This window comes from Monodelphis domestica, chromosome 2, assembly GCF_027887165.1.
Source record: "Monodelphis domestica isolate mMonDom1 chromosome 2, mMonDom1.pri, whole genome shotgun sequence".
NCBI lineage: Eukaryota > Metazoa > Chordata > Mammalia > Didelphimorphia > Didelphidae > Monodelphis > Monodelphis domestica.
Genome location: NC_077228.1, coordinates 480531314 through 480557249, shown reverse-complemented (window position 1 = coordinate 480557249; position 25936 = coordinate 480531314). Strand labels below are relative to the sequence as shown.

Genomic DNA, 25936 nt, shown 5'->3' with positions numbered 1-25936 from the left:
ATCACATTGGTGGGATTCTGTACCAATGATAAATTAGTCATCAAGGATGTATTAAGTACCTACTGTATGCCAGGCACTATATTAGGCACTGGAGATATGAAGGAATAAATGAAAGTTTCTGACTTCAAGGCACCTTGACACCTTGTCAAAGAAGTCAACATGCCTACATAGACATTTATATAAACGATATCCAAACTAAATACAAGGTAATCTGGAAGGGGCTGGGGCACTGGCAGCTAAGGGAATTAGGAAAAGCCCCAAGAGGTAGCTGGTGCTTGAGCTGAGTTTTGAAGGCCACTGGGGGATTCTAAAGTGTAAAGATGGGGAGCTAGTTCATTCGAAACATGGGGGTCAAGTATGGTGTTCTATGTGCAAAGAAGGCTAGTTTGGCTGAATTAAGGAGTGTGGGAAGAGAAGTAATATATATAAAAAAACTGAAAAGGTAGGCTGGACAGATTGGGGAAGACTTTAAATGACAGAGAAGTTGCATTTGACCCTAAAGCAGAGGTTCTCAATGTTTTGTGTCATGGATCCCCTTGGAAGTCTGCAGAAACCTAGGGACCTCTTCTCAGAAGAATACTTTTTTTTAAAACTCATACCTTCTGTCTTGGAACCAATACTGTGTATTGACAGACAGAAGAGCAGTAAGGGCTAGGCATTGGTGGGGGTAGGGGTGTGTTAAGCGATTTGCCCAAGGTCATCAAATTTGAACCCAGGACCTTTCATCTCCAAGCCTGGCTCTCAATCCACTGATCTACTAGTTGCCCCCCCCCCCCAGAAGAATGTTTAAAATAAAATATATAGGATTACAAAGAAAATAAAAATGAAATAGTCATTAAAAATGTTTAAAATAAATTCACAGATTCCAGGTTAAGAGCCTCTAGCCCCTGGGGTAATAGAGAACCACTGGAGTTCATTGCATTGGTCAATGACCTGATCATACTATCTTTTAGGAAAATTACTTTGGTAGGCATGTGGAAGATAGGTCCAATTAGGAATTTATAGTAGTAATCCAGGTGAGAAGTGATTTTATCAGCTGCCATGGAATTAATTTTCATCTCGATGCAAATAGTTCCTAATTCTCTCTATGTATAATCCTAGTCTCTTCTGAGCTCCAGTTTTGCATCGTTAATTGTTTATTGGAATGTTTCAAAGTGGGTTTTGCATAGGCATCTCAAGCTCAGTGAGCCTCAAACAGAATTCATTATGTTCTCCTCCAAGTCCTCCCCTTTTCTGAACCTTATTATTTGTCTTAATAACCATGTTATTTAACCCTCTTTTATGCCTTATTGTGATGTGGAGATGACCTTAGGTTCTTGAGGCTAGAAGATCAAGGCTGGAGCTGCGGGAAGTTTTACCCTGTTGAACCTGTTTCAGGGATGGGCATGATGAAAGAATGCTATCCGAAGTCCAACCTTGCTATGTTGGAAGAATCTCACCAAGGAAAGCATTGAACGCCAGGTTGTGAATTTTATGGCCATATCAACTCATGAAGCCATTTTGTAAGGCATAGAAGGGTTATTATAGAACTCACCCACTGTTCAATATTTTTACTCTTTCTATGGATGTGTGTCTATAGGATAAACCCGTATGGAAAATTCCCAGGTGAGGAAACTACCTCTGTCAAAGGAGATCTTTCCTCACTCTAGACCAAACTCTACTCAGTCATTAAAGTGATTTTCCTAAAGGGCAGATACAATGATGCCAGATCCTTACTTTCCTGGATCGCTCCCTTGGACTTCCAGGATCAAACAGAAGATATTCTGTTTGACTTTTTGTTTGACTTTTATTTAGTTGATATTATTATTATTGTATATGTTCTTTCCTTCTGTCTTAGTATGAATTCTAAGGAGAACAGAATTTCATTTATTATGATTTTTTAAAACCCTTACCTTTTGTCTTAGTAACAATTCTAAGACAGAAGAGTGGACTTATTTATTTATTATTATTTTTTAAACCCTTACCTTCAATCTTAGTATCTATTCTAAGACAGAACCGTGGTTAGGGCTAGGCAATGGGGGTTAAGTGACTTGCCCAGGGTCACACAGGTAGGAAGTTTCTGAAGCAAAATTTGAACTTATTGAACTTCTGACTCCAGAAGAACTGATGCTCACTTCTTTTTGACCCTTTCTAGAACATAAATCTCTATTTCCTGACCTTTCCAGCCTTTTCTCTGGGCAATATCCCTTACCTTCGGTGCTTTCCTTCTTTGCTACTTCTTTCTAGTTTCCCTGGCTTCCTTCAAGACTCAGATAAAATCTTACCTTCTGCCAGAGGACCTTCCTAGACTCCCTACTGCCAGAGCCTTCCCTCTCAGATCATCTCATTTACCCTGTATATATCTCTGTCATCAGAACTATTTGCATGATTTTTTCTCCTCGAAGAGAATCCTTTGAGGGCAGAGACTCTGCTTTTGTCTTTCTCCGTATGTGCCTGGCATGTAGTAAATACTTAAAAAAGGCTTGCTGAAAGAATGGTTCAAAAGAAGCAATATGAAAAAGCTCCTATCCTGCCTCTTTGCAGAGGTGAAAGGTCCATGAGTGTTGCACAGGAAACCTATTTTGAAACCCTTTCAATGTTAGTCATTTATGCTGATTTTCCCTTTATTTTTTGCTTTTAAAAATACTATTTTTATATGAGGTGATTCTATGAGAGGGGGAGAGTTACTAGAGGAAATAATGCTAATGGGGGGGGGAGACATCAGGGCAACTAGGTGACTCATTGGGTAGTGAGCCAGGACTGAAGATAGGAGTCCTAAGTTCAAATATGGCCTCAGATATTCCTAACTGTGTGTTCCTGGGCAAGTCATTTAACCCCACTTGCCTCACCTTTACCACTCTTCTGCCTTGGAACCAATACTTAATATTGATTCTAAGTCAGAAGGTAAGGGTTAAAAAAAAGGCATCCATAAAAATTAATTTAAAAAATTAACAAATACTTACTGACCTGACAGCATTATCAATGGAACTCTGGGAAAAGAATGCTGGAGCCTTAAGTTGGAATACTACCCTAATACCACTTATTCTATACCACTGTGTATCCTTGGGTGAGATGTTTTACCTCTATAGTCTCTGTCTCCCCATTTGAGAAATAAGGATATTCAAATCTGACTTCAGACACTTTTTAGCTGTGTGACCCTGGGCAAATCACTTAGCCCCAATTGCCTAGGCTGTGCCGCTCTTCTGTTTGAGAATTAATACTAAGAAAGAAATGGCTTTTTTTTTTAAATGGCGACATTGATACTTCTATGGATCAAATGAGATCATCTAAGTCAAATCCTTCGTTCACCAGATGGTTCTAAACATGTCAGCTACTCTAGCAATTGTTATTTGTATAATAGAAAGTTGTATTATAGCAGGTATCAATTATATTTGTCAATCGATATAGAAGCAAACATTTATTGAATGCCTGCTGTATGCCTGCCATTCCACTAGGAGATAGATGGAATCAAAGAATCCTTAGAAAGTATGACACATGCTCCTTGTTCTCAAGGTCTTCATGATCAGGAAGGAGTTAGATAAAACAGGAAATAATAGAGAACAATGAAATACTCATCATTTTTATGAGACCACCATCATCTCAGTCACTGGTCTTTGTACCCTAGGACTCATACATAGCTATTACATCTCCTTCCCCTACATCAGAATCCTTACTGAGTCTTTTTCTTTGTATCTCCAAAGTATTTATTCACTTGGTCCTTTTCTCTCCACTGTATTGCTACACCCTGGATAAGACCTTTATTGCCTCTTGCTTGGAGTGCTGTAATATCCTCCTAACTGGTCCCTCTGCTTCTCAAGCTCATTCTCCAGAAGGATGAATTGTCTTCCAAACACATCTGAGGTCATTGTCTTAATCATAACCTTCAGTTGCTCTAATTTCAACACTTTTCCAATTGCACTGCACAGTTTCTGGATGGTTCTTCTTGGAGTAGGGTGTCTATGTTATGTTCTAAAAATCTTTCTATTTATCCCTTACTTTCCATTCTCATACATACCACCTAAGTTCAGTTTTTCTCATCATTTCTCTACTGCTACTCAGCAAAGGTTCAAAGTCTCTACATTGTCTTCATACACCTGACAAAGGCGTTCAACACAGTGAACAGGGACGAATTGTGGGTGATCCTTAGCAAGCTCGGTTGCCCAGCAAATTTTGTCAAACTGATCCAGCTCTTTCATGTCGACATGACAGGGGAAGTCCTATCTGGTGGAGAGACTTCCGATCGCTTCAACATCTCCAATGGCGTGAAACAAGGCTGTGTCCTCGCTCCTGTACTATTCAACCTATTTTTCACCCAAGTATTACGACATGCTGTGATGGATCTAGACCTGGGCGTCTACATCAAATACCGACTGTATGGCTCACTATTCGACCTTTGCCGCCTGACTGCAAAAACAAAGACAACAGAGAGACTCATCCTGGAAGCTCTCTTCGCAGATGACTGTGCTCTCATGGCCCACCAAGAAAATCATCTCCAAACCATTGTGGACAGGTTCTCCACCGCAACAAAACTGTTTGGCTTGACTATCAGCCTCAGCAAAACAGAGGTGCTGTTCCAACCTGCACCAGGTAGGCCAACTAACCAGCCATGCATTACATTCGACGGCACACAGCTTTCTAACGTCAACACTTTCAAGTACCTGGGCAGCACCATCGCCAACGACGGGTCCCTAGACCACGAGATTAATACCAGGATCCAAAAGACCAGCCAGGCACTCGGGCGGCTGCGCTCCAAAGTCCTCCAACACAGAGGTGTAAGCACTGCGACGAAGCTCAAAGTGTATACGCAGTGGTGCTCAGCTCGCTCCTGTACGTTTGTGAGACATGGACACTGTACCGGAAGCACATGAAGCAGCTGGAGCAATTCCACCAACGCTCCCTCCCGTCAATCATGAGGATCCGATGGCAGGACCGAATCACCAATCAGGAAGTCCTCGACAGAGCCAACTCCACCAGCATCGAAGTCCTCAAAACCCAGCTACGATGGTCTGGACACGTCATCCGCATGGACCCACAGCGAATACCAAGACAGGTATTCTATGGTGAACTGTCAGCTGGACTCAGGAAACAAGGCCGACCAAAGAAAAGATTCAAGGATCAGCTAAAGTCCAACTTGAAGTGGGCTGGCATTACACCAAAGCAACGAGAACTCGCTGCCTCTGACAGAAGAGCTGGTGAACCCACATTCACCAGCCGCCACCACCTTTGAAGATGAGCGACGTCGACGTCTTGCCGCTGCGCGTGAACGCCGACACCAGGCCACAACCGCACCTCCCGTAACAACCATCGTCCCAGGCCCCATGTGCCACAAACTGTGCGCCTCAGTCTTTGGACTCCAAAGCCACATGAGGGTACATCAATAGATGATAATGCACAAAGACCATAGTCGTTCTGGGTCACCAGAGACTACCACTACTACTGCTATAGTTGGCTGTCTCCTGCTCTCAGACTTTCCCCACTCTTAATTCCTTGAGCTAAATTAATCTCCTTAAAATATTACTTTAATTTATCAAGGTACCCCCTTATTCAAAAACCTTCAGTTGTTTTCTATTGCCCAGAAATATTAAACTCAAATAGAAACAGACCCCTGACAGCCATATATTGACTTAGAAAACCACAAATGAACATTATCTATATTGCACTGTATTTTTATAGATTTGGCTGAACATTTTCCAGTTGCGTTTGAATCTGGTTCAGGCAGAAATTGTGCTCTCACATATATATCCTACAGATTGAGTCTACTGAGCCCACCTATGGCCTAGAGGATAAAACCTTAACTTTTTTTTGGTGCTATCTAGACAAGGCAACAAACAATAAACAGTTATTAAGTGATGACTATGTACTAGACATCATGCTAAGTGGTAGATATATTAGGGATATAAATATAAGCAAAAAAGATAGTCCTTATCTTTAAGGAGCTTATATTCTAATAGAAGAAAGTAAGATTCTAACACACAAAAAGGAACTAAAGGGAAAGAGGTGAAGATACTAAGTATGGGTACTTAGTTGAAGTCCCCAATGTCAGAAGCAAAGCTGTGAGGAGATAATGGTTGACTGGTCTGGACTTTTCTCCAAAGTGGAGATTCCAGGAAGATCTCAACAATGGGATATGGAATAAAGGGACCAGCTGAGTAGAGGGATGTTTCAGGGTAAATAGGGTGGAATGTGTGGTCCCAGGAGAGAAGCTTCAGGTATTGAGGTTTCAAAGTGAGATAGCATCTGAGACATGGTGCTGAAGACTGGAAAGCTGGGGAGGAATGATCTGTTTGCCTTTCTAGTCCTGTTTCACTCAACTGTCTTATAAGAGTCCTCTAGCCAAAGTGTTCTATTCAAGGTCCTCTGAATTTAATTTGTTCTTTCTCACATGCTTGCTTTTGTTCAAACTCTACCTGCTAGCTCTTTCTTTCTTAACAATTCACAACATTCCATCCATGTTTTTTTTTTTTTGCCCAGCATTCTTCAGTAAGCATCCTAGCAACTCAAAGTGATCTCTCTCTCCTCTGAATTCATTTCATTCACTGTACCACTCATCTGATAATTAATTATGCAATTAATCAATTACTACTCCCTTGTTTCATCTCTTGTATTGCTAACATACACTGCTATTTCACTTTCCCTGCCTTTTCTTTTTGATTGCAAGGTCATCCATGAATGTAGAGGCCACATCCAACTTCAATACATTCTTACAAACATCTCTTCAGGACCTTTTCCATGGAGAGTATTCTTCTTGTCACTAGGAGTAATGCAAAATTTAAATAAGATGGTCCCTGCCCTCATTGAGCTCATAATCTATTAGTATGGAATATACATGCAAACTGGTATTCCCACAACACCTTACACATGAGATGGCTATAAAATCTATATTTATAGATGGCAAGCATGCAGGCAGACCAGATAGTTGGATGGATGGATGGATGGATGGATGGATGGATGGATGGATGGATGGATGGATGGATGGATGGATAGAGGGATAGATAGAGATGTGGGTAGATAGATTGATATGAGGATAAAGAGATAGATGGATAAGGGGAGAGACAGAGAGATTGAAAAAGAGAGAGAGAGAGAGAGAGAGAGAGAGAGAGAGAGAGAGAGAGAGAGAGAGAGAGAGAGAGAGAGAGAGCTATATCAATCCTACTTACAAGTTTTCTGGAGTTAATAACCTCCTGATGGCTGCCACATCAGCTAGCTAGAAAGAGTTCTTTTCAGTCTAATAGTATTTAGAAGGGAATATAAACCAAACTTAAAACACCTCTCCCCCAACGTATAATTTGTCTCTTCGTTTTTGGTTTCAGTTAGGCAATGCTGAAATCCTGCACATGCCCAGAACAGCTTTTGGCTTTGCCACAATTCTAGGCTTGTGTGTTATAATAATATTATTATTATCCCCCAGGGGCTTCATACAGATTAATGAGACATTTTTCAAAGTACTTTGAGCTACTCAGTTGGGGGTGTTAAATAAATGGCATATGTTATTACTAAAATTGCAATGTTGACTTGTTGTGATGGGTACTGCTATCCAACAAAGGTTAGATTGTACCCACTAGCTCACTTCCTGTAGGCTAAGGACTAGCCTTCAGAAGGCAGTGATTTTCAGTTATGATAAATATACATTGCAGTGAATAGTCAGTAATCAGGCACAAACAGACTAGTCTTCCAATCTAGCAATGATTAAGCACCAACAAATGCTTATCATCAGAGAATTTAACTGTGTGCTGCAGCAGCAACTTTTCTGGGATTGGGAGTTTAGGAAATTTGGGTTCTAACTCTGGTCCTTTCATCGTGCGACCTTGGCCAAGCCTCTTAGAACACTGAGTGACTCAGTTTCCTCATCTATAAAATATATTTTAAAAAGGAAGTACTAAGCTCCTTTCCAGTTCTAAACTTCTCTGACTCTAAAGAGTTCCTAGCAGGAGGCTGTAGTCTGAATCTGTCAGACAAGACATGAAGAAGGACGGAAATAACCCTATCCAAAGCAGAGCTCCTCAGCAGGGAGAAGAAGCCTGAGACCATCCATCACAGGTCATCTTTGGCTCTGCTCTTTTTTGTCACTGACTAACACATTTTAGTGCTAATTTCTGAGAAACAGGGAATGAGTCACCTCCTCATTTAGACACATGAGTATATTAAACATTTGGACTCTAAAAATTAACAGGGTCTTTGCCTTTCTATGAGTTTTCTCAGTAGCTAATCAAACTCATTCTCAGGTGTCAAGTGTGTAAATTATACAAAACAGTGTGAATGGCACATAATGAGGTAGTGAGGAAGTTTGCTTAGTGATTAGAGCACTTGACCTAGAACTGGGGTTCAAATTTCACCTCCTACCCACACTAGCTATTTGGCCCCGGGCAAGCCTCTTTTTTCCTTTTGGTTTCTCCATTTGTTTCCTTCTCTGTAAAATAGAGATGATGATAGCATCTACTTCACAGGGTTATAGTGAGGGTTGAAAGAGACAGTGTAGGTAGAGCATTTTGCAGACCTTGAAGCCTTTCATACACGTTCCTTCTTAATTATACTGAAGATTTATGAGTGAAAGGAATTTTAAGGGGTGGCCACCTGCATATTGCATTTACTGAATGTCTATGGTGCCAAGGACCTATTTGGGTAAGTTGAGGGAGCCCAGTGCAAACCAAACTGATATAAATGAGTGAAAGGAGAGTACAATAGAGTGGACAGTGAAGAGAACATATTGATAGGTGCCATACCATGGAGAGCTGAAAGGGGAAAAACAATGAGAAAAACTGAGAAATAAACTTAATTTTTATTCTTGTTGTTTGCAAGACACAGTGAATAAACTCCTAGGCTCAGAAAGGGGAAAAAATACTAACTGAAGAAAAAGGCATCAAAATGCAAATACTGTGGGATTGCAGAATCCCTACATTGTTGGGGACATTAAAAACTACTTTCCCTGAGTAAACTGCTAACCTGAGTCCTATATGTGGCCCTTGTGTCTCTGGAGGGTGGGGAGGGCAGAGGAAGGCTAGTGGGATGTGGAGTTGTACCCTGTGGTGTTCCACAGAGCTCTATCCTGTACTCTAAATTATTTACTATTTTTGTAAATGACTGGGATCATGGAAGAGAGAACATATGTTTTAAGTCTGTGGATGACACTAAATTGGGCAGGTTTGCTAAATCCTTGGAAAATAAGGATTAAATTCAAAGTGACCTTGGCTATTTAGAGAAATGGATAAAATGAAACAGGGACAAATATAAGAACCTAGGGGAAAAAAAACAACCTCAAGTAACAGAGGTGCAATATGGTGAATGAATATGTTATTTAACAACTAGAGCATGGCTTCACTACCACAGGAAAAGCCAGAGAAGCCAACAATGCATTGAAAGTACATTAAATATGGGTTTTTGAAGCAGCTTCCTCCCCTCTCCATCTTAGAGCTGTCTTCTTAGGGCCATTGTTTTTAAAAATATACAGGTTTGCCAGTGATACTGTCTCACCCCCAAGCCCACTCACACTCTACCCTTCACCACCAATTCCCCAAAGGCAACTCTTACAGGAGCTACCCCAGGTAACAGAGAGAACAGAGATGAGATTGGTTTGCCATCTCCTTTCCAAGTAGCCCAAATTTACTGGAAACTAGACCCATAACGGGTTGGGCTTTCCCCCCATTCTTTTCAGACTCAGCTACAGCATTCTTGTGAATGCATAATGCATTCTCTCTCTGCAGGAGGGACTCCCTGGAAGGATTTTTCCGACCCATTTTCTTTGAACTCCAATGAGACTGTTTGCAGCACCCATACTTCCTATATAATATTTTACCCTAGCAGGAGATATCCTTTCTTGTCCCCTTGCCCACAGCCTTCTACTCCATCTTCTTCCTCCCATGGTTCAGGGGAGAGAGAGCATTGGCCCTGAAGCCAAAGGTTCTGCATCAAATGAACGAAATCCCTCCTCTGATGCTTACCACCTGTGTGACCTTGGGAAGGCCAGTTAAGGTCCCTGAATTTCAATTTTTCCATCTGTATAAAATGAGAGCTTGGAAGTGATGGCCTCTGGGGTCCTTTAACAGCTCAAGATCTATAAGTCTTCGATTCTTGATGGTGCCTGGCACCCTCGCTTGGGATTTTCTTCTGCTCTGTACCTTGGCCATAGGCTCTCACAAATGGATGTGTTGGACCCTGGGCTTGGTGTCCTCCACACAACTCCACATCCATAACCTGGTTTACACGGGGCTGGGGGGCTGGGAGGGGGAAGGTCTGAGTGGCACGAGCCCTAGGGGTTGTGGGGGAGGAGCATGATGGAGCCGAACTCAGGTCGGAGTCATTGGGGGTTGTGCAGGGATGTGCAGGTAGAGAAGAGAAGGCTGCCAAGATCTGATTGCATTCTGGTAGAAGGCTTAGCTCAGTGCCTGGCACACAATAGGAGCTTAATGAGTGTTTGTTGAATGAATGAAAGAAAAGCATTTGAGAATCCACCCCCAGAGCTTTCTGTGTAGCCCTAGGCTTACAATGGTTGTGGAGGGGAAAGGGGCGACTGGCCAAGATGTTAGAGACCTATAAACTACCATTTACGTTGTGTGGGGATGGTGCCCGGGTGCGGATACCTGGGCTCACTGAGGGCAGCCTAGGAGTCTAGGGTGCCAGACCAGGTGGGATAGAGACTAGACACTAAAGGAAACCTCAGCTTCTTCCTGAGGCCCCGGGGTGGGGAACAGTCCCTCACTGTCCAAGGCAGGCCAGGGGGGACAGGGGCGCGCGCTCCCGCCGCAGTGGGCGGGAAGGGCCGGCGCGCCCCCGCCGCGGTGGGCGGGAATCCCGAGGTGAGAGGAGTGGGACGCCGCGCGCGCGCCAAGCTGGGGGAGTGCGCGGGGAGGAGGGAGGGGGAGAGAAGCGAGGCGAGGCGCGGCGAGGGGAGGGCTAGGAGTGAGCTAGCTGTCTGTCTTTGGAGGAGCCGAGGGGAGCGAGGCAGACCCAGACGAAGCCTCGCGGCGGCAGCAGCAGCAACAGGCTGCGGACTCGGCGGTGGCTCTGAGCCGGCGGGCGGAGGGTGGGCGCGGCGGGCAAGGGGAGGCGGTGAAGGGGCAGCCGCCTCCGCAGCCGCCGCCGCCTTATGGACGAGCATCTCAGCCTCCTGCACTCGCCTCCGCCGCCCTCCGCCCGCCACCGCGCCCACCCCTCGGCGCAGCCCCAGCCCCAGCCCCAGTCGGGCGGCGGCGGCGGCGGCGGCGCCCACACCCTGGTCAACCCCGGCTACATCGAGGCCGCTGCGGGGGCCGCCGCTGGCCCCGAGCTGCAGCCCGGCATGACCGTGGTGCCCGGGGACCACCTGCTGGAGCCCGAGGCGAGCGGCCCGCAGCCAGGGGGCTGCGGAGGCGGCTGTGACCGTGACCGCTACGAGCCGCTCCCGCCCGGGGGACCCCCAGCCGGGGCGGTCGCGGGAGCAGAGCAAGACTGCTGCGGGGAGCGGGTGGTGATTAACATCTCAGGGCTGCGCTTCGAGACGCAACTGAAGACCCTGTGCCAGTTCCCCGAGACGCTGCTGGGAGACCCCAAGAGACGTATGAGGTACTTCGACCCGCTCCGCAATGAGTACTTCTTCGATCGCAACCGGCCCAGTTTCGACGCCATCCTCTACTACTACCAGTCTGGGGGCCGCATCCGCCGGCCAGTCAACGTGCCCATCGACATCTTCTCTGAGGAGATCCGCTTCTACCAGCTTGGCGAGGAGGCCATGGAGAAGTTCCGAGAGGATGAGGGCTTCCTCCGAGAGGAGGAGCGGCCCCTGCCCCGCCGCGACTTCCAGCGCCAGGTGTGGCTACTCTTCGAGTACCCCGAGAGCTCGGGGCCCGCACGGGGCATCGCCATAGTGTCTGTACTGGTCATTCTCATCTCCATTGTCATCTTCTGTCTGGAAACGCTACCCGAGTTCCGCGATGAGAAGGACTACCCCGCGCCCTTGTCCCCGGAGACGCTGGAAGCTGCCAACAATGGCACGTCGGGCTCCCAGGCCGGTGTCTCCAGCTTCTCGGATCCTTTCTTTGTGGTGGAGACCCTGTGCATTATCTGGTTCTCCTTTGAGCTGTTGGTGCGTTTCTTCGCTTGCCCCAGTAAGGCCACCTTCTCCCGCAACATCATGAACCTGATCGACATCGTGGCCATCATCCCCTACTTCATCACCCTGGGCACCGAGCTGGCCGAGAGGCAGGGCAACGGACAGCAGGCCATGTCCCTAGCCATCCTGAGGGTCATCCGGCTGGTGCGGGTCTTCCGAATATTCAAACTCTCCCGCCACTCCAAGGGGCTGCAGATCCTGGGGCAGACCCTCAAGGCCTCCATGAGGGAGCTAGGGCTCCTCATCTTCTTCCTCTTCATCGGGGTCATCCTTTTCTCCAGCGCTGTCTACTTCGCGGAGGCAGACGACCCTTCTTCTGGGTTCAGCAGTATTCCCGATGCCTTCTGGTGGGCAGTGGTGACCATGACCACTGTAGGTTATGGGGATATGCACCCGGTGACCATCGGGGGCAAGATTGTGGGATCGCTGTGTGCCATCGCTGGTGTCCTGACAATTGCCTTGCCGGTGCCAGTGATTGTTTCCAATTTCAACTACTTCTATCATCGAGAGACAGAGGGTGAAGAGCAAGCCCAGTATATGCACGTGGGGAGCTGCCAGCATCTCTCCTCTTCAGTTGAAGAGCTAAGGAAAGCTCGGAGTAATTCGACTCTGAGTAAGTCGGAATACATGGTGATCGAGGAGGCGGGTATGAACCATAGCACCTTTCCCCCAGCCCCCTTCAAAACGGGCAACTCCACGGCCACCTGCACCACGAACAATAATCCCAACTCGTGTGTCAACATCAAAAAGATCTTCACCGATGTTTAATACATGATACAAGTGACATGCTATGCTTAGTATTGTGTGGAACGTGCCCCATTGGTCTGTGTATGCCCTCGTTTTTTATACATTTCCAGACCATTCATCCAGAGAAGAATATGGAAAACACACTTCCTTCATCTACCCCTCCCCTGTCCCATGTTGCTTCGTGCCGAAACAGGTGTCTATTGCAAATGGGCTGCGTTTCCTCTGCTTCCCATTTTCCCCCCCTTTTAATCTTGCAAATAGCGGAAGTGCTGTTTGTTGCTTTTAGTTTTGATTTCTAATTCTCTCTAAAACAATGAAACGTGTAGGTGGGGAGGGGAATTAAAAAGTGCTTTTAGGATAACTGGTTTAACTACATAATTAAAGGCAGTTTTTTCTTTACCAGTCAGTGGGAGGACCTTCTAGCATCGTTTATTGTGCTTGTAGGTGAATTGCCTAACCTAAGGGATAGGTCAATTAAATTCTAATTAGTGCAATGATTTGTAAATCCATTGTAAATTTATTCAGTTCCTATCAGAACTCTCCTTTTGAAATCCCGCTCCCAGAATTACATATGAGTCTAAAATTTCTGAAGAAAATGCTTTCTTCGATTCAAGATTGAATGATTTGACTAACTGTAGTTTAACCCTGTGGACTGCTTAAGTATTTCGAAAGCTTTAGGTTTAACATTAAATCATTGTGATGAATTTCTGTGCAAACACCCCCCCCTTCGCCAAAAAAACCATTCGTAGTCTAGAAACAGAGATGTTTTCAGTGCTGCTGAGAGAAGCGAGAGATTTTTTTCCCCCTTTAATGCATCTGAAAGATAAGCTTCTGCAATATCACAAGAAGATTAAAGTGACAGACACCCCTTCCAGCGGAAGTTACTAATTCGGACCTGAGTGATGCAGTTCCTATAGCAACCGTCGTTTCCTGGGAAACCCGAAAAAGGTTGTCATGGCATCTTTCTCTAGCCCCACCCCCTGCTTCCCCTTGCTGTTTCCACGGTAACCTTTTCCAGATGGTTCCTCCTTACATGATTTCACAGGAAAACCGCTGTTTGAGTAAACCGCACAAAGAAAGTTAATCCTAGTTAATCCGAGGTGTGGGAACTAGTGATCATCAAACTTTTGTGTGAAAAACACAAAAATCACTGGAGTCATCCTAATAACCACTGAATCAAGAAAGAAAATTATCATCTTTGGAATGTTAGCTGCATAAGTCACCGCGAGACACGTCCTGAATCAAAACACCTGTTAATAGACAATAACGTTAAAAGACACTGCCTCCAGTTTTCCCTCCTCAAGAAATTTCTGGCAGTTTATTGCTTCCGATTCTGATGCAAATTAAAGATTCAATTAGTGCACCTTAAAAACTTAAAATGACCTCCAGAGTTCTCTTAAAGAAAGAAATTACTCAGACCCCAACAACAATTAACATTGCTGCACAACTGTGGAAGAGCTAGCTAAAACTTTAAAATGCAAAACATTCACGTTTTAATGGGGAAAAAATAAAGACAATTGATTAAGAGGAGGGACAGGAAGTAACCAAACCTTGGGGAAAATACCTGCCTGTTTCAACTACAAGCCAGGGGTTGCCAGACAGCAGATAGAATCAGGTGAGCTTTGTGTTGTCTGTTAAGAACAGTAAGTTTGTACAGGGAATCGGACAAACACTTCTCATCCCCAGATTGCAATGTCATTTGAAGAACAAATAGTATTTCACAAATATATTTTTCCTTAGAACTCTGGTTATCATAATGCTTCATTTCCATTGGTATCAAATGTACACTGGCACATTACCTTTGACCTGAATTCTCTATTATGAAAAGAGGATTGAAAATTACTCTTCATATACCATTTAACTCATGCTGTGTTGAAATTACTCTTTCCAAAAACTTGCTAATTAATTCACATAGTTTTATAACAACCAATCTCCTTTTGCAAAGATAGGAGACAATAATCTTATTTTGATATAATTGGTCTAATTTTTATTTCCAGAGCATTACAGTAATAGAAAATACTAGTACTGTCCATGACACTGGAACTAGAGTGCTAATTACATTTAAGTCATAATAACATTTCATTTTTAAAAGGTAAAAAAGGATCTTTTTTTCTCCAGAAGCTAATTTATTCTTTTATGTAGTCTGAAAGCTAACCTTTTAATACAGTAGTTGGTGTTATTTAACCAGGAGGATTAAATGTCATTTATTTCTTTACATTGAAGACATTGACCATTAAAGTGAAGAGATTTTTTCCCCTCTTTTCATACTGGAAAATGACATTCTATCTTAAAATTGTGATTTTTTTATCATAGAATAGTCTTTTTTTTGCTTTATCACTATATTTTTCTATTCATAAAATATTTTCAGGGAGAAAGAAGTGTACCTTATTCCACCAGTGGGATGTTATTTAAAAGGATACAATGGGAATATTGCTGGGGAGAGAAGCTTGTCAAGTGGGGTTGATGCTAAGCAGTATTGACAATGGAGATAAAATGTAATTTCATTTGGCTTCTTCTATGAACCTATCCTTAGTGTCAGCATTTCTTTATGTCCTTCAATGCATCAGTAGAGTTCAGCTACTTAAATGTTTCCTAGGCAACTCAACAGAATGCCCCTTATGCTGATGTTTAACCTGTTATCTAAAGTTATTGCATCTTGAATGACTAGATATTTTCACAATAACTCATTTTTAGTAGTAATTTGTTGGAAATACTGTAGGAATGACAGTGTTAGAATTGTTTTTACATACTAAATAAAAGGCCTTATAAATATAAAGATAAATAAAGTTCATTGGACATCTTATATTTAATTAGAAAATATAGATATACAGATATTTTATAGATGAACTAAGGTTATGCATTTACTTATAGAGTTCCATCTAAATCATATAGTCTATAAATATGGGTATGATACATTTTTCCAAGAAAATTATTTTTCAAGAGAAAAGTGTTAGTCATAATCATTGTGTAATATTTTATTACAGTTCACTACTGGAAACAAAACAAACTACTTAGACTTTCCCCCCATTATTTAAAAGAATGGGAAAGGATAGGGTCTAGATCTCCAGTTTCACTAATATATGAAAATTTGGGTCATGAAATTCTTTTTCTCATTACAGGTTAGCACCTTCTCTGCAATTTATGGTCTTAAAAAGTTGTCTAGGATAGGACTGAGAGGTTAAGTAATTCGCCCTGTGCCAATCAGCCTGTGTATGTTAGGGATGGGACTGGAACTTCCTTGCTATGAAACCAGCTTTTAATACATTCTTCCATCCTGCCTGTTGTATAAAAAACAAAACAAACAAAAAAAACCCAAGGTATTCAAATGAATCTGAAATTTCATAAACTATTTGGTTTGGGTGAAATTAGATTGTTTTTCACAATGCAAAGTGTACCTTTTCCATGTCTGCCAATCATGTGAAATCATGCCCCTGTCCTCCCATAAATTCACTATAGGAAGTCCATCCAGGGCATTGAATGCCTTCCTCAGTTTAAGAATAACATATATATATATATATATATATATATGTATATATATACACACGTGCATATATAACATATGTATTTAGACACATCTATATACACTTATATACATATATGTATATTTACATATACACGGATATTTCACAGAACACTTGTATAATTAAGTTAGAATTTGTTTACAAAGGAATGATTGTATCATTTTCATAAGTAAATCTCAGATATTTAAAATAATCAAACTTTTATTGCTTTTAAACATCCAAGATTTGTAAAGAAATACTTTTACACATGGCCTTTCCATTAGGGCTCAACCTCATCTCCTGTAAGCAAGTTAATAAATATTGGAAAAGATTTCATTTCCAATAATAATTTGTCCCATCTAGGAGAGCAGGAATTAACTCTTTAATAATTGGCAGAATTTAATCATTAGAATTAGTTACTACCTATTCTTTTATAAGGTTGAGGAGATTGACTTTTCTAGTCATAAAGGATTTTGTTCTTATGAGACTTATTTATTTAATCCTATACCTGAAAAGTATAGTCAATTTGATGGAATCTGACAGGAAGAGCATCAGTGATTTTTCAGTTTTAAGATGAGTTTAATTCTTTCTAATATTAGGCCAAAATCTTTTAATCCTCTAATAGAAGATGGTATTAGGGAATTGTTGTTTGCTGTCCTCTTATACTTTGTTCTTGGTTAACTGACCTACTATTTCAAGTAGCACTGTATAGGTTGAATTCTTTCTTATTTTTAAAGAAGAGGAGGTTTGAATTAAGTGAGGGATAGTCAGACAAAGATACTAAAAACAAATATAAAATCATTATTTCACGATCATTTATAGCACCTGCATCCCTCCACAGTATTCAGGGATAGCCTGTTAGGCAGCTAAGTGGTATAGTGGCTAGAGGGATGACTTGGAATCATGCCTCTGAAAATTACTAGCAGTGCAGGGCAGCTGGGTGGCTAAGTGTATAGAAAGCCAGGTCTGCAGACTGGAGGTTGGGGTTCAAATTTGGTCTCAGATGTATCCTAGCAATATAACTCTGGGCAAGTCACTTAACCCCAGTTGCCCAGATCTTACCATTCTTCTGCCTTAGAACTAATAATCAGTATTGATTCTAAGACAGAAGATGTGGGTTTAAAAAATGACTAGCAATGCAGCCCTGGACAAGTTACTTACTTACATGGTCTCAGTCTCCTCACATGTAGAATGGAGCTAATGAGAGCACCTACTTCCTAAAAGGTGTTGTAAGGTTTAAATGATGAGCTACATCTGGAAGTGCTCTGCAAACCTCAAACTCATGTTAGTTTTTCTTATAATTAAAATAACTTGGTTTTGGGTAGGAATCCTGGTTTTCCTATATGCCAGCTATAGAAGGCTAGTCAATTCCTTTTCTGTAAAATGTGGTTATTATGAGAATCAGATGAGATACTGTTTACAAAGCTTCTTGTAACCCAATATATGATACAAATTTAAATGATCAAATACACTAAAATGTGGAAGGAAAATTATGCTTACTTCAGCAACACTCTCAATAATTTGCTAAATGAATATATCAGTCCCATAAGTAAAATGTGGATTTGTGACCATTTTAGAATGTGGAACAGATAAACTAAAATTTGTTTGTACCAGTTAGCTTCCCTGTCTCCTACGGCCAAGGACTACATGCCTTTTTTCAGTGGCCTGCCCTGTGCATTAAAAAGGGCAGCCAAATGACAGAGTGGTATAGTCCTGGATCAGACATCAGGAAGACCTGACCTAGAATCCTACTTCCAACCCATTACAGCTGAGGGTCCCTGGGCAAGTCACTTCACCTGTCTGCCTCAGTTTTCTCATCTGTAAAATGGGGATAATAATAGCACCCATCTCTACAGTTGTGAGCATCAAATGAGATTAATAATTATAAAGCATCTAGCAGAGTACCTTGCACATGTAAGTGCTATGTAGGTGTTAGCAATGTTTAAAAAATGTATCACCTTAGCCACAAGAGGGCACTGGTGAAGATGTGTGAGTAGATTCCTATTGTCCATCATAGCTACTGGAATGATAATGCACATGCTCTTTAATTTATGAGTCAGAAGACGCACATGTAGAACAATAATGTTATTCTCATTCCAATAATGTTCATTTATATTTGGCACCGTGATGACTAAATAAATACACCTAAAACTATTAGATTGATATTCATCCAATTAATAAGCAGTTATTTAATACCCACTATGAGCCAGGTACCATACTAGGTTTGGGGGATGAAATACAGAAAATGAAACAGTCCCCTCTCTTAGGGACCTTGAGTATAATACAGGTAATTGGGAGGGAGGGCACTAGCAGTTGAGGGGATTCGACAAAGACTTTGGGTAGAAGATGATGCTTGAGTTGAATCTTGAAGGAAGAGGAATTCCATGAGGAAGCAGAGGTAAGGAAAGAGTGTGCTCCAGGTGTCAGCCTCAGCTAATGCTAAGGGAAGATAATGGGAAATGAAGCACCATGTGTGAGGAGGTCAGGAAGAAAATTAATGTATAATGAGATTATATTAAAAAAAAGTTGGGGTCAGGTTGTTAAGGACTTTAAAAGCACAATAAAAGAATTTATAGTTGATCCCAGAGGCAATGGGGAATCACTAGAGGTTCCTAAGAAAGGAAGTGACACAGTCAACTTAAGAAAAATCTCTTTGCTGGCCTCAGACTTCCTAGCTTATGTGACCCTGGAGAAGTCACTTAACCCCAATTCTATTACCCTTATCACTCTTCTGCCTTGGAGCCAATACTTAGTATCAATTCTAAGAAAAAAGGTAAGAGTTTTATTTAAAAAAGAAAAGTCTCTTTGATAGTTATATGGAGGATTGACTGGAGTGAGAAGAAATGAGGCAGAGAGACTAACTGAAGCCCATTTCAGTAGTCTGTTTGAGCAGTGATAGGAGCCTGAACTAAGATGGTGGCTGAGTGAATAGAGAGAGATGTTGTAGAGGGAGAGATGACAAATCTGGCTACTTTGGGGCTATGTGAGATGAGTGGGAATTAGGATTCGAAGATAATGTCAAAGTTGTAAACCAGTAGTTTGGAAAAATAGTAGCAACTTGACAGAAATAGGGGGATTATTACACCAGGTGCTCAAAAATATAAAGTTAAATGTCAAAATTGAGGTTTTAAAATGCATAATAAAAAAGAAATTTAGTGTTATGGTTTATTTTAGAACCATTCCATTCCCACGCATATGCTATATTCCAGTGTTTTGCCATTCTGGGTATTATAACAGCTTCATTTCTGTAATATCTGCTCGCATTCCATTTATATAGGAACCATAACTTTAGCTTTGTGACTATGTACATGTAAATTTTTCTTAAAGCCCTTCTAAGCTCTTCCCACCTTTCTACTGTGAATAAAAAGTGATTACCCCTCCCATGTAAGAATTGTGAGACAGTATGCACACCTTCAACTGCCCCAAGTCAGAAAACTTGGGAAACAGGATGAGATACCATTCCAAAGTGAGAACTGCGAAAAAGGCATTTAGGGGGTGGGTGAAGTTTTTTTTTTTCCTCTCATTTTTAGACTGAAGATGAAAGTCCTGCTTTTTTCTTCCCACTATGCTATCATTTTCCAATTTGGGGAGTATATTTTTCCCATTATTTTCCAGGAGCTTTATGTCTCATAATGTAGCTGCCCATTTGACTTTTATTCAAATATAGGCAAGCTATTGATAAACTGAGGCACAGTAAATCTAAAGTGTAAGGGGAAGGGGTGAACTGTAGACTAGGAAGCATACTTTTGTCTTTAAGCTTCTTCCTTCCTCCTAGAAAAGGGCTATCCAAAGCTGGGGCTTCTAGACAATTTGAATGGCACATCAATTATCAGAAAATTGATTTCAGTTGATTGTTTATATCTTAAAATTATACACAAACAAAATAAAGAAGAATCATGAACCTTGCCCTCCACTAACATCCTACTTGGATGCCTCATTGGGGTGAGGTGGTACCTCTGGGTTTTGAAGGCTATGCCAATGAAGCACAAGCCCTGGTAGGTCTTGTCAAACTAGAAAGACTTCAAGTGTTGGCCCCACTACATTTACAAAGTTGACTCCTTGCCAGAAAATTCACTACCAAACCAATCTATAAGCAATAATCACCATGGAGGAATCACTAGAATATCAGTTGAGGGGGTACTCACCCCATTGAAATCATTGACTTTTCAAGGTATCCAAATATGTTATCCATGGTCAAGTAAATCTATTTTTTATCCCCAGATCTTAAGAACAATGTACTTTTTAAAAGAGAAACATTTTTTGTTTTTTTTAATTGATTTCCTCCCAAGTTGCATTATTTAGCAAAAGCATAACTGGAAATTAAACTATTTGCTTCATGGTGTTTGCATTTTCTCAAAGATATTTTATCATTGTTTTATCTAAGTAGGGCAGAAAACAACAGATTTGCTAAAATTAAAAAAAAAACCTTTATCATGTGATTTTGGGCAGGATGTAGTACTTCTTGCTTCTGTATACTTCAGAGATCTGTGATTTCATAAATGTGGGTATTCCCGTCACTGATGAAGTTGGCAGCCTTTCTTAAATTTAGGGAATCTTTAAGATTTTCTTTTGTTGATGAAAAGCTTACTCTGCAGCCAAACTTGTGATGAATTTACAATATTTTGTTGGTATTCTGTCATTTCACTTGTGACTTCACTTGTTGGGATTTTCTTGGCAAAGATACATGGATTAGTTTGCTATTTCCTTCTCTAGCTCATTTTACAGATGTGGGAACTGAGACAAACAGAGTTAAAGGACTTGCCCAGGGTCATACAGCTAGTAAGTTTCTGAAATCACATTTGAATTCATGTTTTCCTGATGCCAAGCTCAGCACTCTATCCACTATACTACCTAGCTATCCCCAGTACTATCATTATTGTATTTAGATGAATATAAATGGTATTTTATAGTACCTAACTTGAATTAGTTTTCTAGGAATAGCTCTTATTTTAAGGATAGCAGGGGTCATGAAGGGTGATAAGGAGAGAGGAAGAAGCAGCCTCATTCTTTTCCACTCCAAATTCCCCTCAGATCTTTCTATGAAAGCTTATCATTCCATTTTGATGAAGAAGCAAGTGGAGAAAGCTTGCTTCATGGGAATTCACTTTTTATTCTTCAGTGTTTTCTGTATTTAAGAAGTAATCTTGATATAATAATGGTATTTACTTAGGATGAATTGAAATAGTCTGAAACAGTCTTATTCTCCTCTCTGAAAACCCAATAAAAACTTGTTTATTCAATGATCCAAGTAGTACAGCAAAGAACCTTTATCTATATTCCTATCAGACCTGCCAAAAAATCTCCCTCTAGGTTCAGTCCTATTAATAGTGAGTCCTAAAACTCAAGGTTTGATTGAGATAATAATATGTAGCATTTATATAATACTTTAAGGTTCACAAAGAACCTTACAAATATTATCTTGCTTTAGTTTCACAACAATTCTGGAAAGTAGGTGCTGTTGTTATCCCCATTTTACAGCCAAGGGAACTGCAGCAGACAGAGGTTAAGACTTGCCCCACGATTGCATAGCTAGTAAGTATATGAGGTCAAATTTGAAGCCAGGTGATTCTGGGATCAGTGCTTGCTCTGTGTGGTGCCACTTAGCTGCCTGTTAACTGCTGCCTAAATGGTGACATTCATGTTGTGTACTTTGATGTGTGTATTCTCATAATTGATAAGAGATGGCAGCCTTTCTGTAGCTTCTCATCATGTACAGTTGTCCATCTTTTCTTGTTAATTCTCCATAGAGTTTTTACATGATGTGCTAAAGACACAACTCTTACTCTTTCAATAATCAAGGGTACTAGTGTATCTTCAAATTAGTGATAAATTGTCAAGAGAACAAAGGGAACCTTACTGTGGAAGATGTGCTGGAGGAGGGAGACATGAATCATATAGGATAGGAAGGCAGGAATGGGCTGTGATCTGGATTGAAGGGAGCAACCACATCAACAACACTATGGTGGAACAGTGGAGCACCAATAGATCACGCCACCAGCTGTCTCTTGTTTTCTCTACATTACTGATCTATTTCCTTTTTCAGCCATTTATTATGAATAATTTCTTTTGCTCCACTTCTTACTTGAAAAGACATCATTAATAACTTGTTATAGCCCATTTAGACCCACCATGCATCTTTCCATTGCCTTAGGGTTGTTCTGAGGTCAGTGTTCCATTATTTGCAATCATATACCCTGGGCTTTTGTAGGATCAAGCAATTTGGGATCTTTGAAAAGCACTGCACAATTTTCCAAATGTCATCCAGTCTGAGCTCCTGTTACTCAGTGCTAAGCCCTAATCATGTCCATCTGAAGTACCTCCCCCAGATGTATCTATTCAAAGGGCTCTCCATCCATCCATATGTCATAGTTTAGGCAAAATGCATTTTCATCTACTTTGGTTTTTTTATAGTGTGAATGGTTCACATTGTGGCAGGTTTCATTTTGGAGTATTTAGGAGCCTCTGTAGTGTTGTAAGACTCAATTAAATTAGTATGAGATGATTTTGTGAATAGGATCATTTAGAGGAACTTGCTATTAATGTAGAGTTTTGCTTAGAATTTATCCAATATGCCTTATATAATGCTGGCAAATATCTTATGTAAATTTAAGTCTTCACCTTGCCTAATGTCAGAACTGGGCAGATCACTGAACAAAGTTGCCTTCATAATCATATCAGTCAGAAACTTTTGGAAGTCATTTTGATGAGACCTTCTAACTTTCCCCAGTAAAGTACTTTCTTAAAGATGGTAATTATAGCAGGATCTTAAGTTCTCTTGGCACTCAGCTGTGCCTATAAAGATATGGTCTAATACAGAACGACATCTGAGAAAGTCTTCTGTTTCACAGAATCATAGTTTTAGAGATGGATGAAATAGTGGTTTTCCCAACCAACTTTCTCATTTTACGGATAAGGAAACTGAGGCCCAAAATGGTTATATGCAATTACCTGCTCTGCCACCTTAATGGACTCTTTTCTAGAGTAAATAATTTATTGTATTAATTAATTAAGATATATTTCATGAGTTAGTTTTAAGGTGTATTGGTAATATTGGCCTTATTCTTTGTTCTTTCATAGTGGGAGAATTAAATATATAGATAGAAACTGATCTGGATTTCTCCTGTCTGAACTCAGATCACTTAGGACTTTAATAGTTGAACAAAGGAATAGTGGTTGCAGCATTCTGGTATCCTGATCCAACATCAAGGTCCTAAACCTTAATTGTCAAATTGGGCTCTTAAATTGGATTGTGCTTTTATCCCTGGGGTATCTTGTTCCATTGATCAAGATTTGGGTCAACTATTGGCTTTGTTGCACTTGAATTGGTTGACCTAGGTTATATCATTCGGAGGTTGTTTTATACTCCGAGGTCACCCCAAGCAAGGATTATAACTTAGATGTTTTTAGGTTCACCCCTTAGTTAGAATTGCTATTATTAGTTAAGTTATGGATCTTAAGCTCCACAGGATCTTCTCATCTTATATTATTATCTCTGCCTCTGCACAGGTAGGTCAATTTCATTGATTAAGAAAAAGAGACTGTTAAACTCTCCTTATGCCATGCAAACACGTCTCTACTTAGGAGACAAGTGATTTTGCTACCTTTGCATAGCACGCAGGATACCAGTCATTAAAGTTAACTCACTGAACAGGCAATGCCTCTAATATTTATAATGCCACAAGTGATGTTTTTGGTAAACAGGCAGGATTTTAGGTTGCTGAGTTCCTTTAATTCTTTTCAATCTTTCCTTTTATTAAAGTATGCCTGTGTTTGGATTAACTATAGTTAAAGCAATGAGCTAGTTAGTGTTAGTGATTGCAGTTTTGTTCATTGTTAGTGGATTATCCGTTTAGGAATGTAGGCTTATGGGAGGAGAATGGAATTCTTATTACTGATTTTATTTAGCATTATGTCTTCTATAATTTAATTGAATCATCCTATGTGATATTGGGGGTTTGGGTTATTTTATGAAATTAAATTGTGAATGTATGTTTGAGCTTTAACACTTTAATTGATGGCTGCTTTTAAGCCCACAATGATGGTTGAGTTTGTCATTACCCTCTCATTGAGTTTGTCTATTGAGTCAAGAGTTGTCCCCGCCATTTGACTCAATTTTAAGTCTAAGTTGTGCTTGAGTAGTGCTGATGCTTTGTGTTCAACTTAAAGTTGAACTGAAATTTGTATTTTGGATAATTCACCTGAATACTTTCACAGCAAAGCCAAGAACTTAATCTATATTCCTTGACTTAAAATCCAGTGCTCTTTACACTAAACCATATTTCTTTGTCATGTTTTCTTTAAGAATGTCTTCAATGTGTACACATATCATTTTCATGAAGATTTTATAGAGATGAGAAAGCAGCCATGTAGGTCAGTAGTTAACTTTTTTCTTCTTGATTACTGTTTTTTTTTTTCATAAAAGCTTTGCATATGTTTGCTGTGCTTATTTTGTAAATTCCTCTTCTTTTAGAATTTCTTCAGTATGCTTGTGTTAGTTGTTTTCAGTTGTGTCTGATTCTTGTGACCCTCATTTGGGGCTTTCTTGGCAGATTCTAGAATGATTTGTCATTTCCTTCTCCAACTCATTTTACAAATGAGGAAACTGAGACAAACAGGGTTAAGTGACTTAGCTGTGTGATCCTGGATAAGTGTCTGAGGTCAGTTTTGAACTCAGGAAGATGAGTCTTTCACTGTACCACCTGGCTGCCCTTTTCCTTCTGTATGTGTTTGGTGAAATCCATTCATTCTTCTCAACTTTATATTTCTTTAAGTTATATAACAGAGAGGCAGAAGAACATGACCTTGAGGCAAAGAATGTTTCTCATTTTTGTCTTTGCATTTCTAATGCCTAACAGTCCCTAGTGAATAATAAGGGAGTTAAAAATTCATATTGAATTAAATAGAATTAGGGAACTAAGTACAGTTCTACTGTTATTCATTGCCCTTGAGAATAGATCACTATAAACATTAAATAAATGCCAGCAGGTCTGTTCTATTTTGTATTTGTTTGTTAACTTCCAGGTTCATCTGTAAATATATTCAGAATAATCAAGTTTAGCTGAGCCTTGGGCAAAGTTGTCAAAAGTCTCATTTTCTACTTAGCCACTTTTTTGCTATTTTGTTAAAGTACTTTATAGTCTTCAAACATCATCTCCTATACTTTTTAAAAATATCTCTTTAAGAGTTTGATTTGTGCCTTTTACTTTTTCAACCATAGTCATTTCCTGAAGAACCTTACCTTGTAATTAAGAAAAGCAATTAAACCAATATGCTGAGCACATCTACCTTCAGATGCAGTATTCAGCATCCATAGTCCTCCTTCACTCTACCTGAAAAAGGGTGGTGTGCTTTATTCTTAGTCTTCTGGACGAGAATTATTCTCTCCATAATATTTTTCAAACAGTAGTATAAGTTGCCCAAGCTAGCATGTTTAATCTCCTTGCAAACCAATATTGTCTTTGGCTGTCATTTCTGCTTTGCAGGGAGATTAAACATTTGCTAGCTTAAGCAGTTTCTAGCCTCCTTTTGCTTCCTTGTTGCAGTGACTGTTAAATTTTTCTAGGAAATTATAAGAGCCTATGTGATTTTTTTTCCTGCTTCCTAATTTTAGTTAAGAGTTTATTCAAAT

General features: G+C 40.6%; 1 protein-coding gene across 1 annotated transcript; it reads left to right on the top strand.

The window, feature by feature from the left end:
- The first annotated feature begins 10828 nt into the window (after window positions 1-10828).
- On the top strand, window positions 10829-15594 carry KCNA3 (potassium voltage-gated channel subfamily A member 3). The gene has a single exon (XM_001381945.5). The coding sequence runs from the start codon at window positions 11060-11062 to the stop codon at window positions 12827-12829; it is 1770 nt and encodes a 589-aa protein (XP_001381982.3). The 5' UTR covers window positions 10829-11059; the 3' UTR covers window positions 12830-15594.
- Window positions 15595-25936: the final 10342 nt, after the last annotated feature.

What these genes read in the sequence shown, in the direction of transcription:
- KCNA3 (XM_001381945.5), top strand. Translation starts at nt 11,060, where the DNA reads ATGGACGAGCATCTCAGCCTCCTGCACTCGCCTCCGCCGCCCTCCGCC.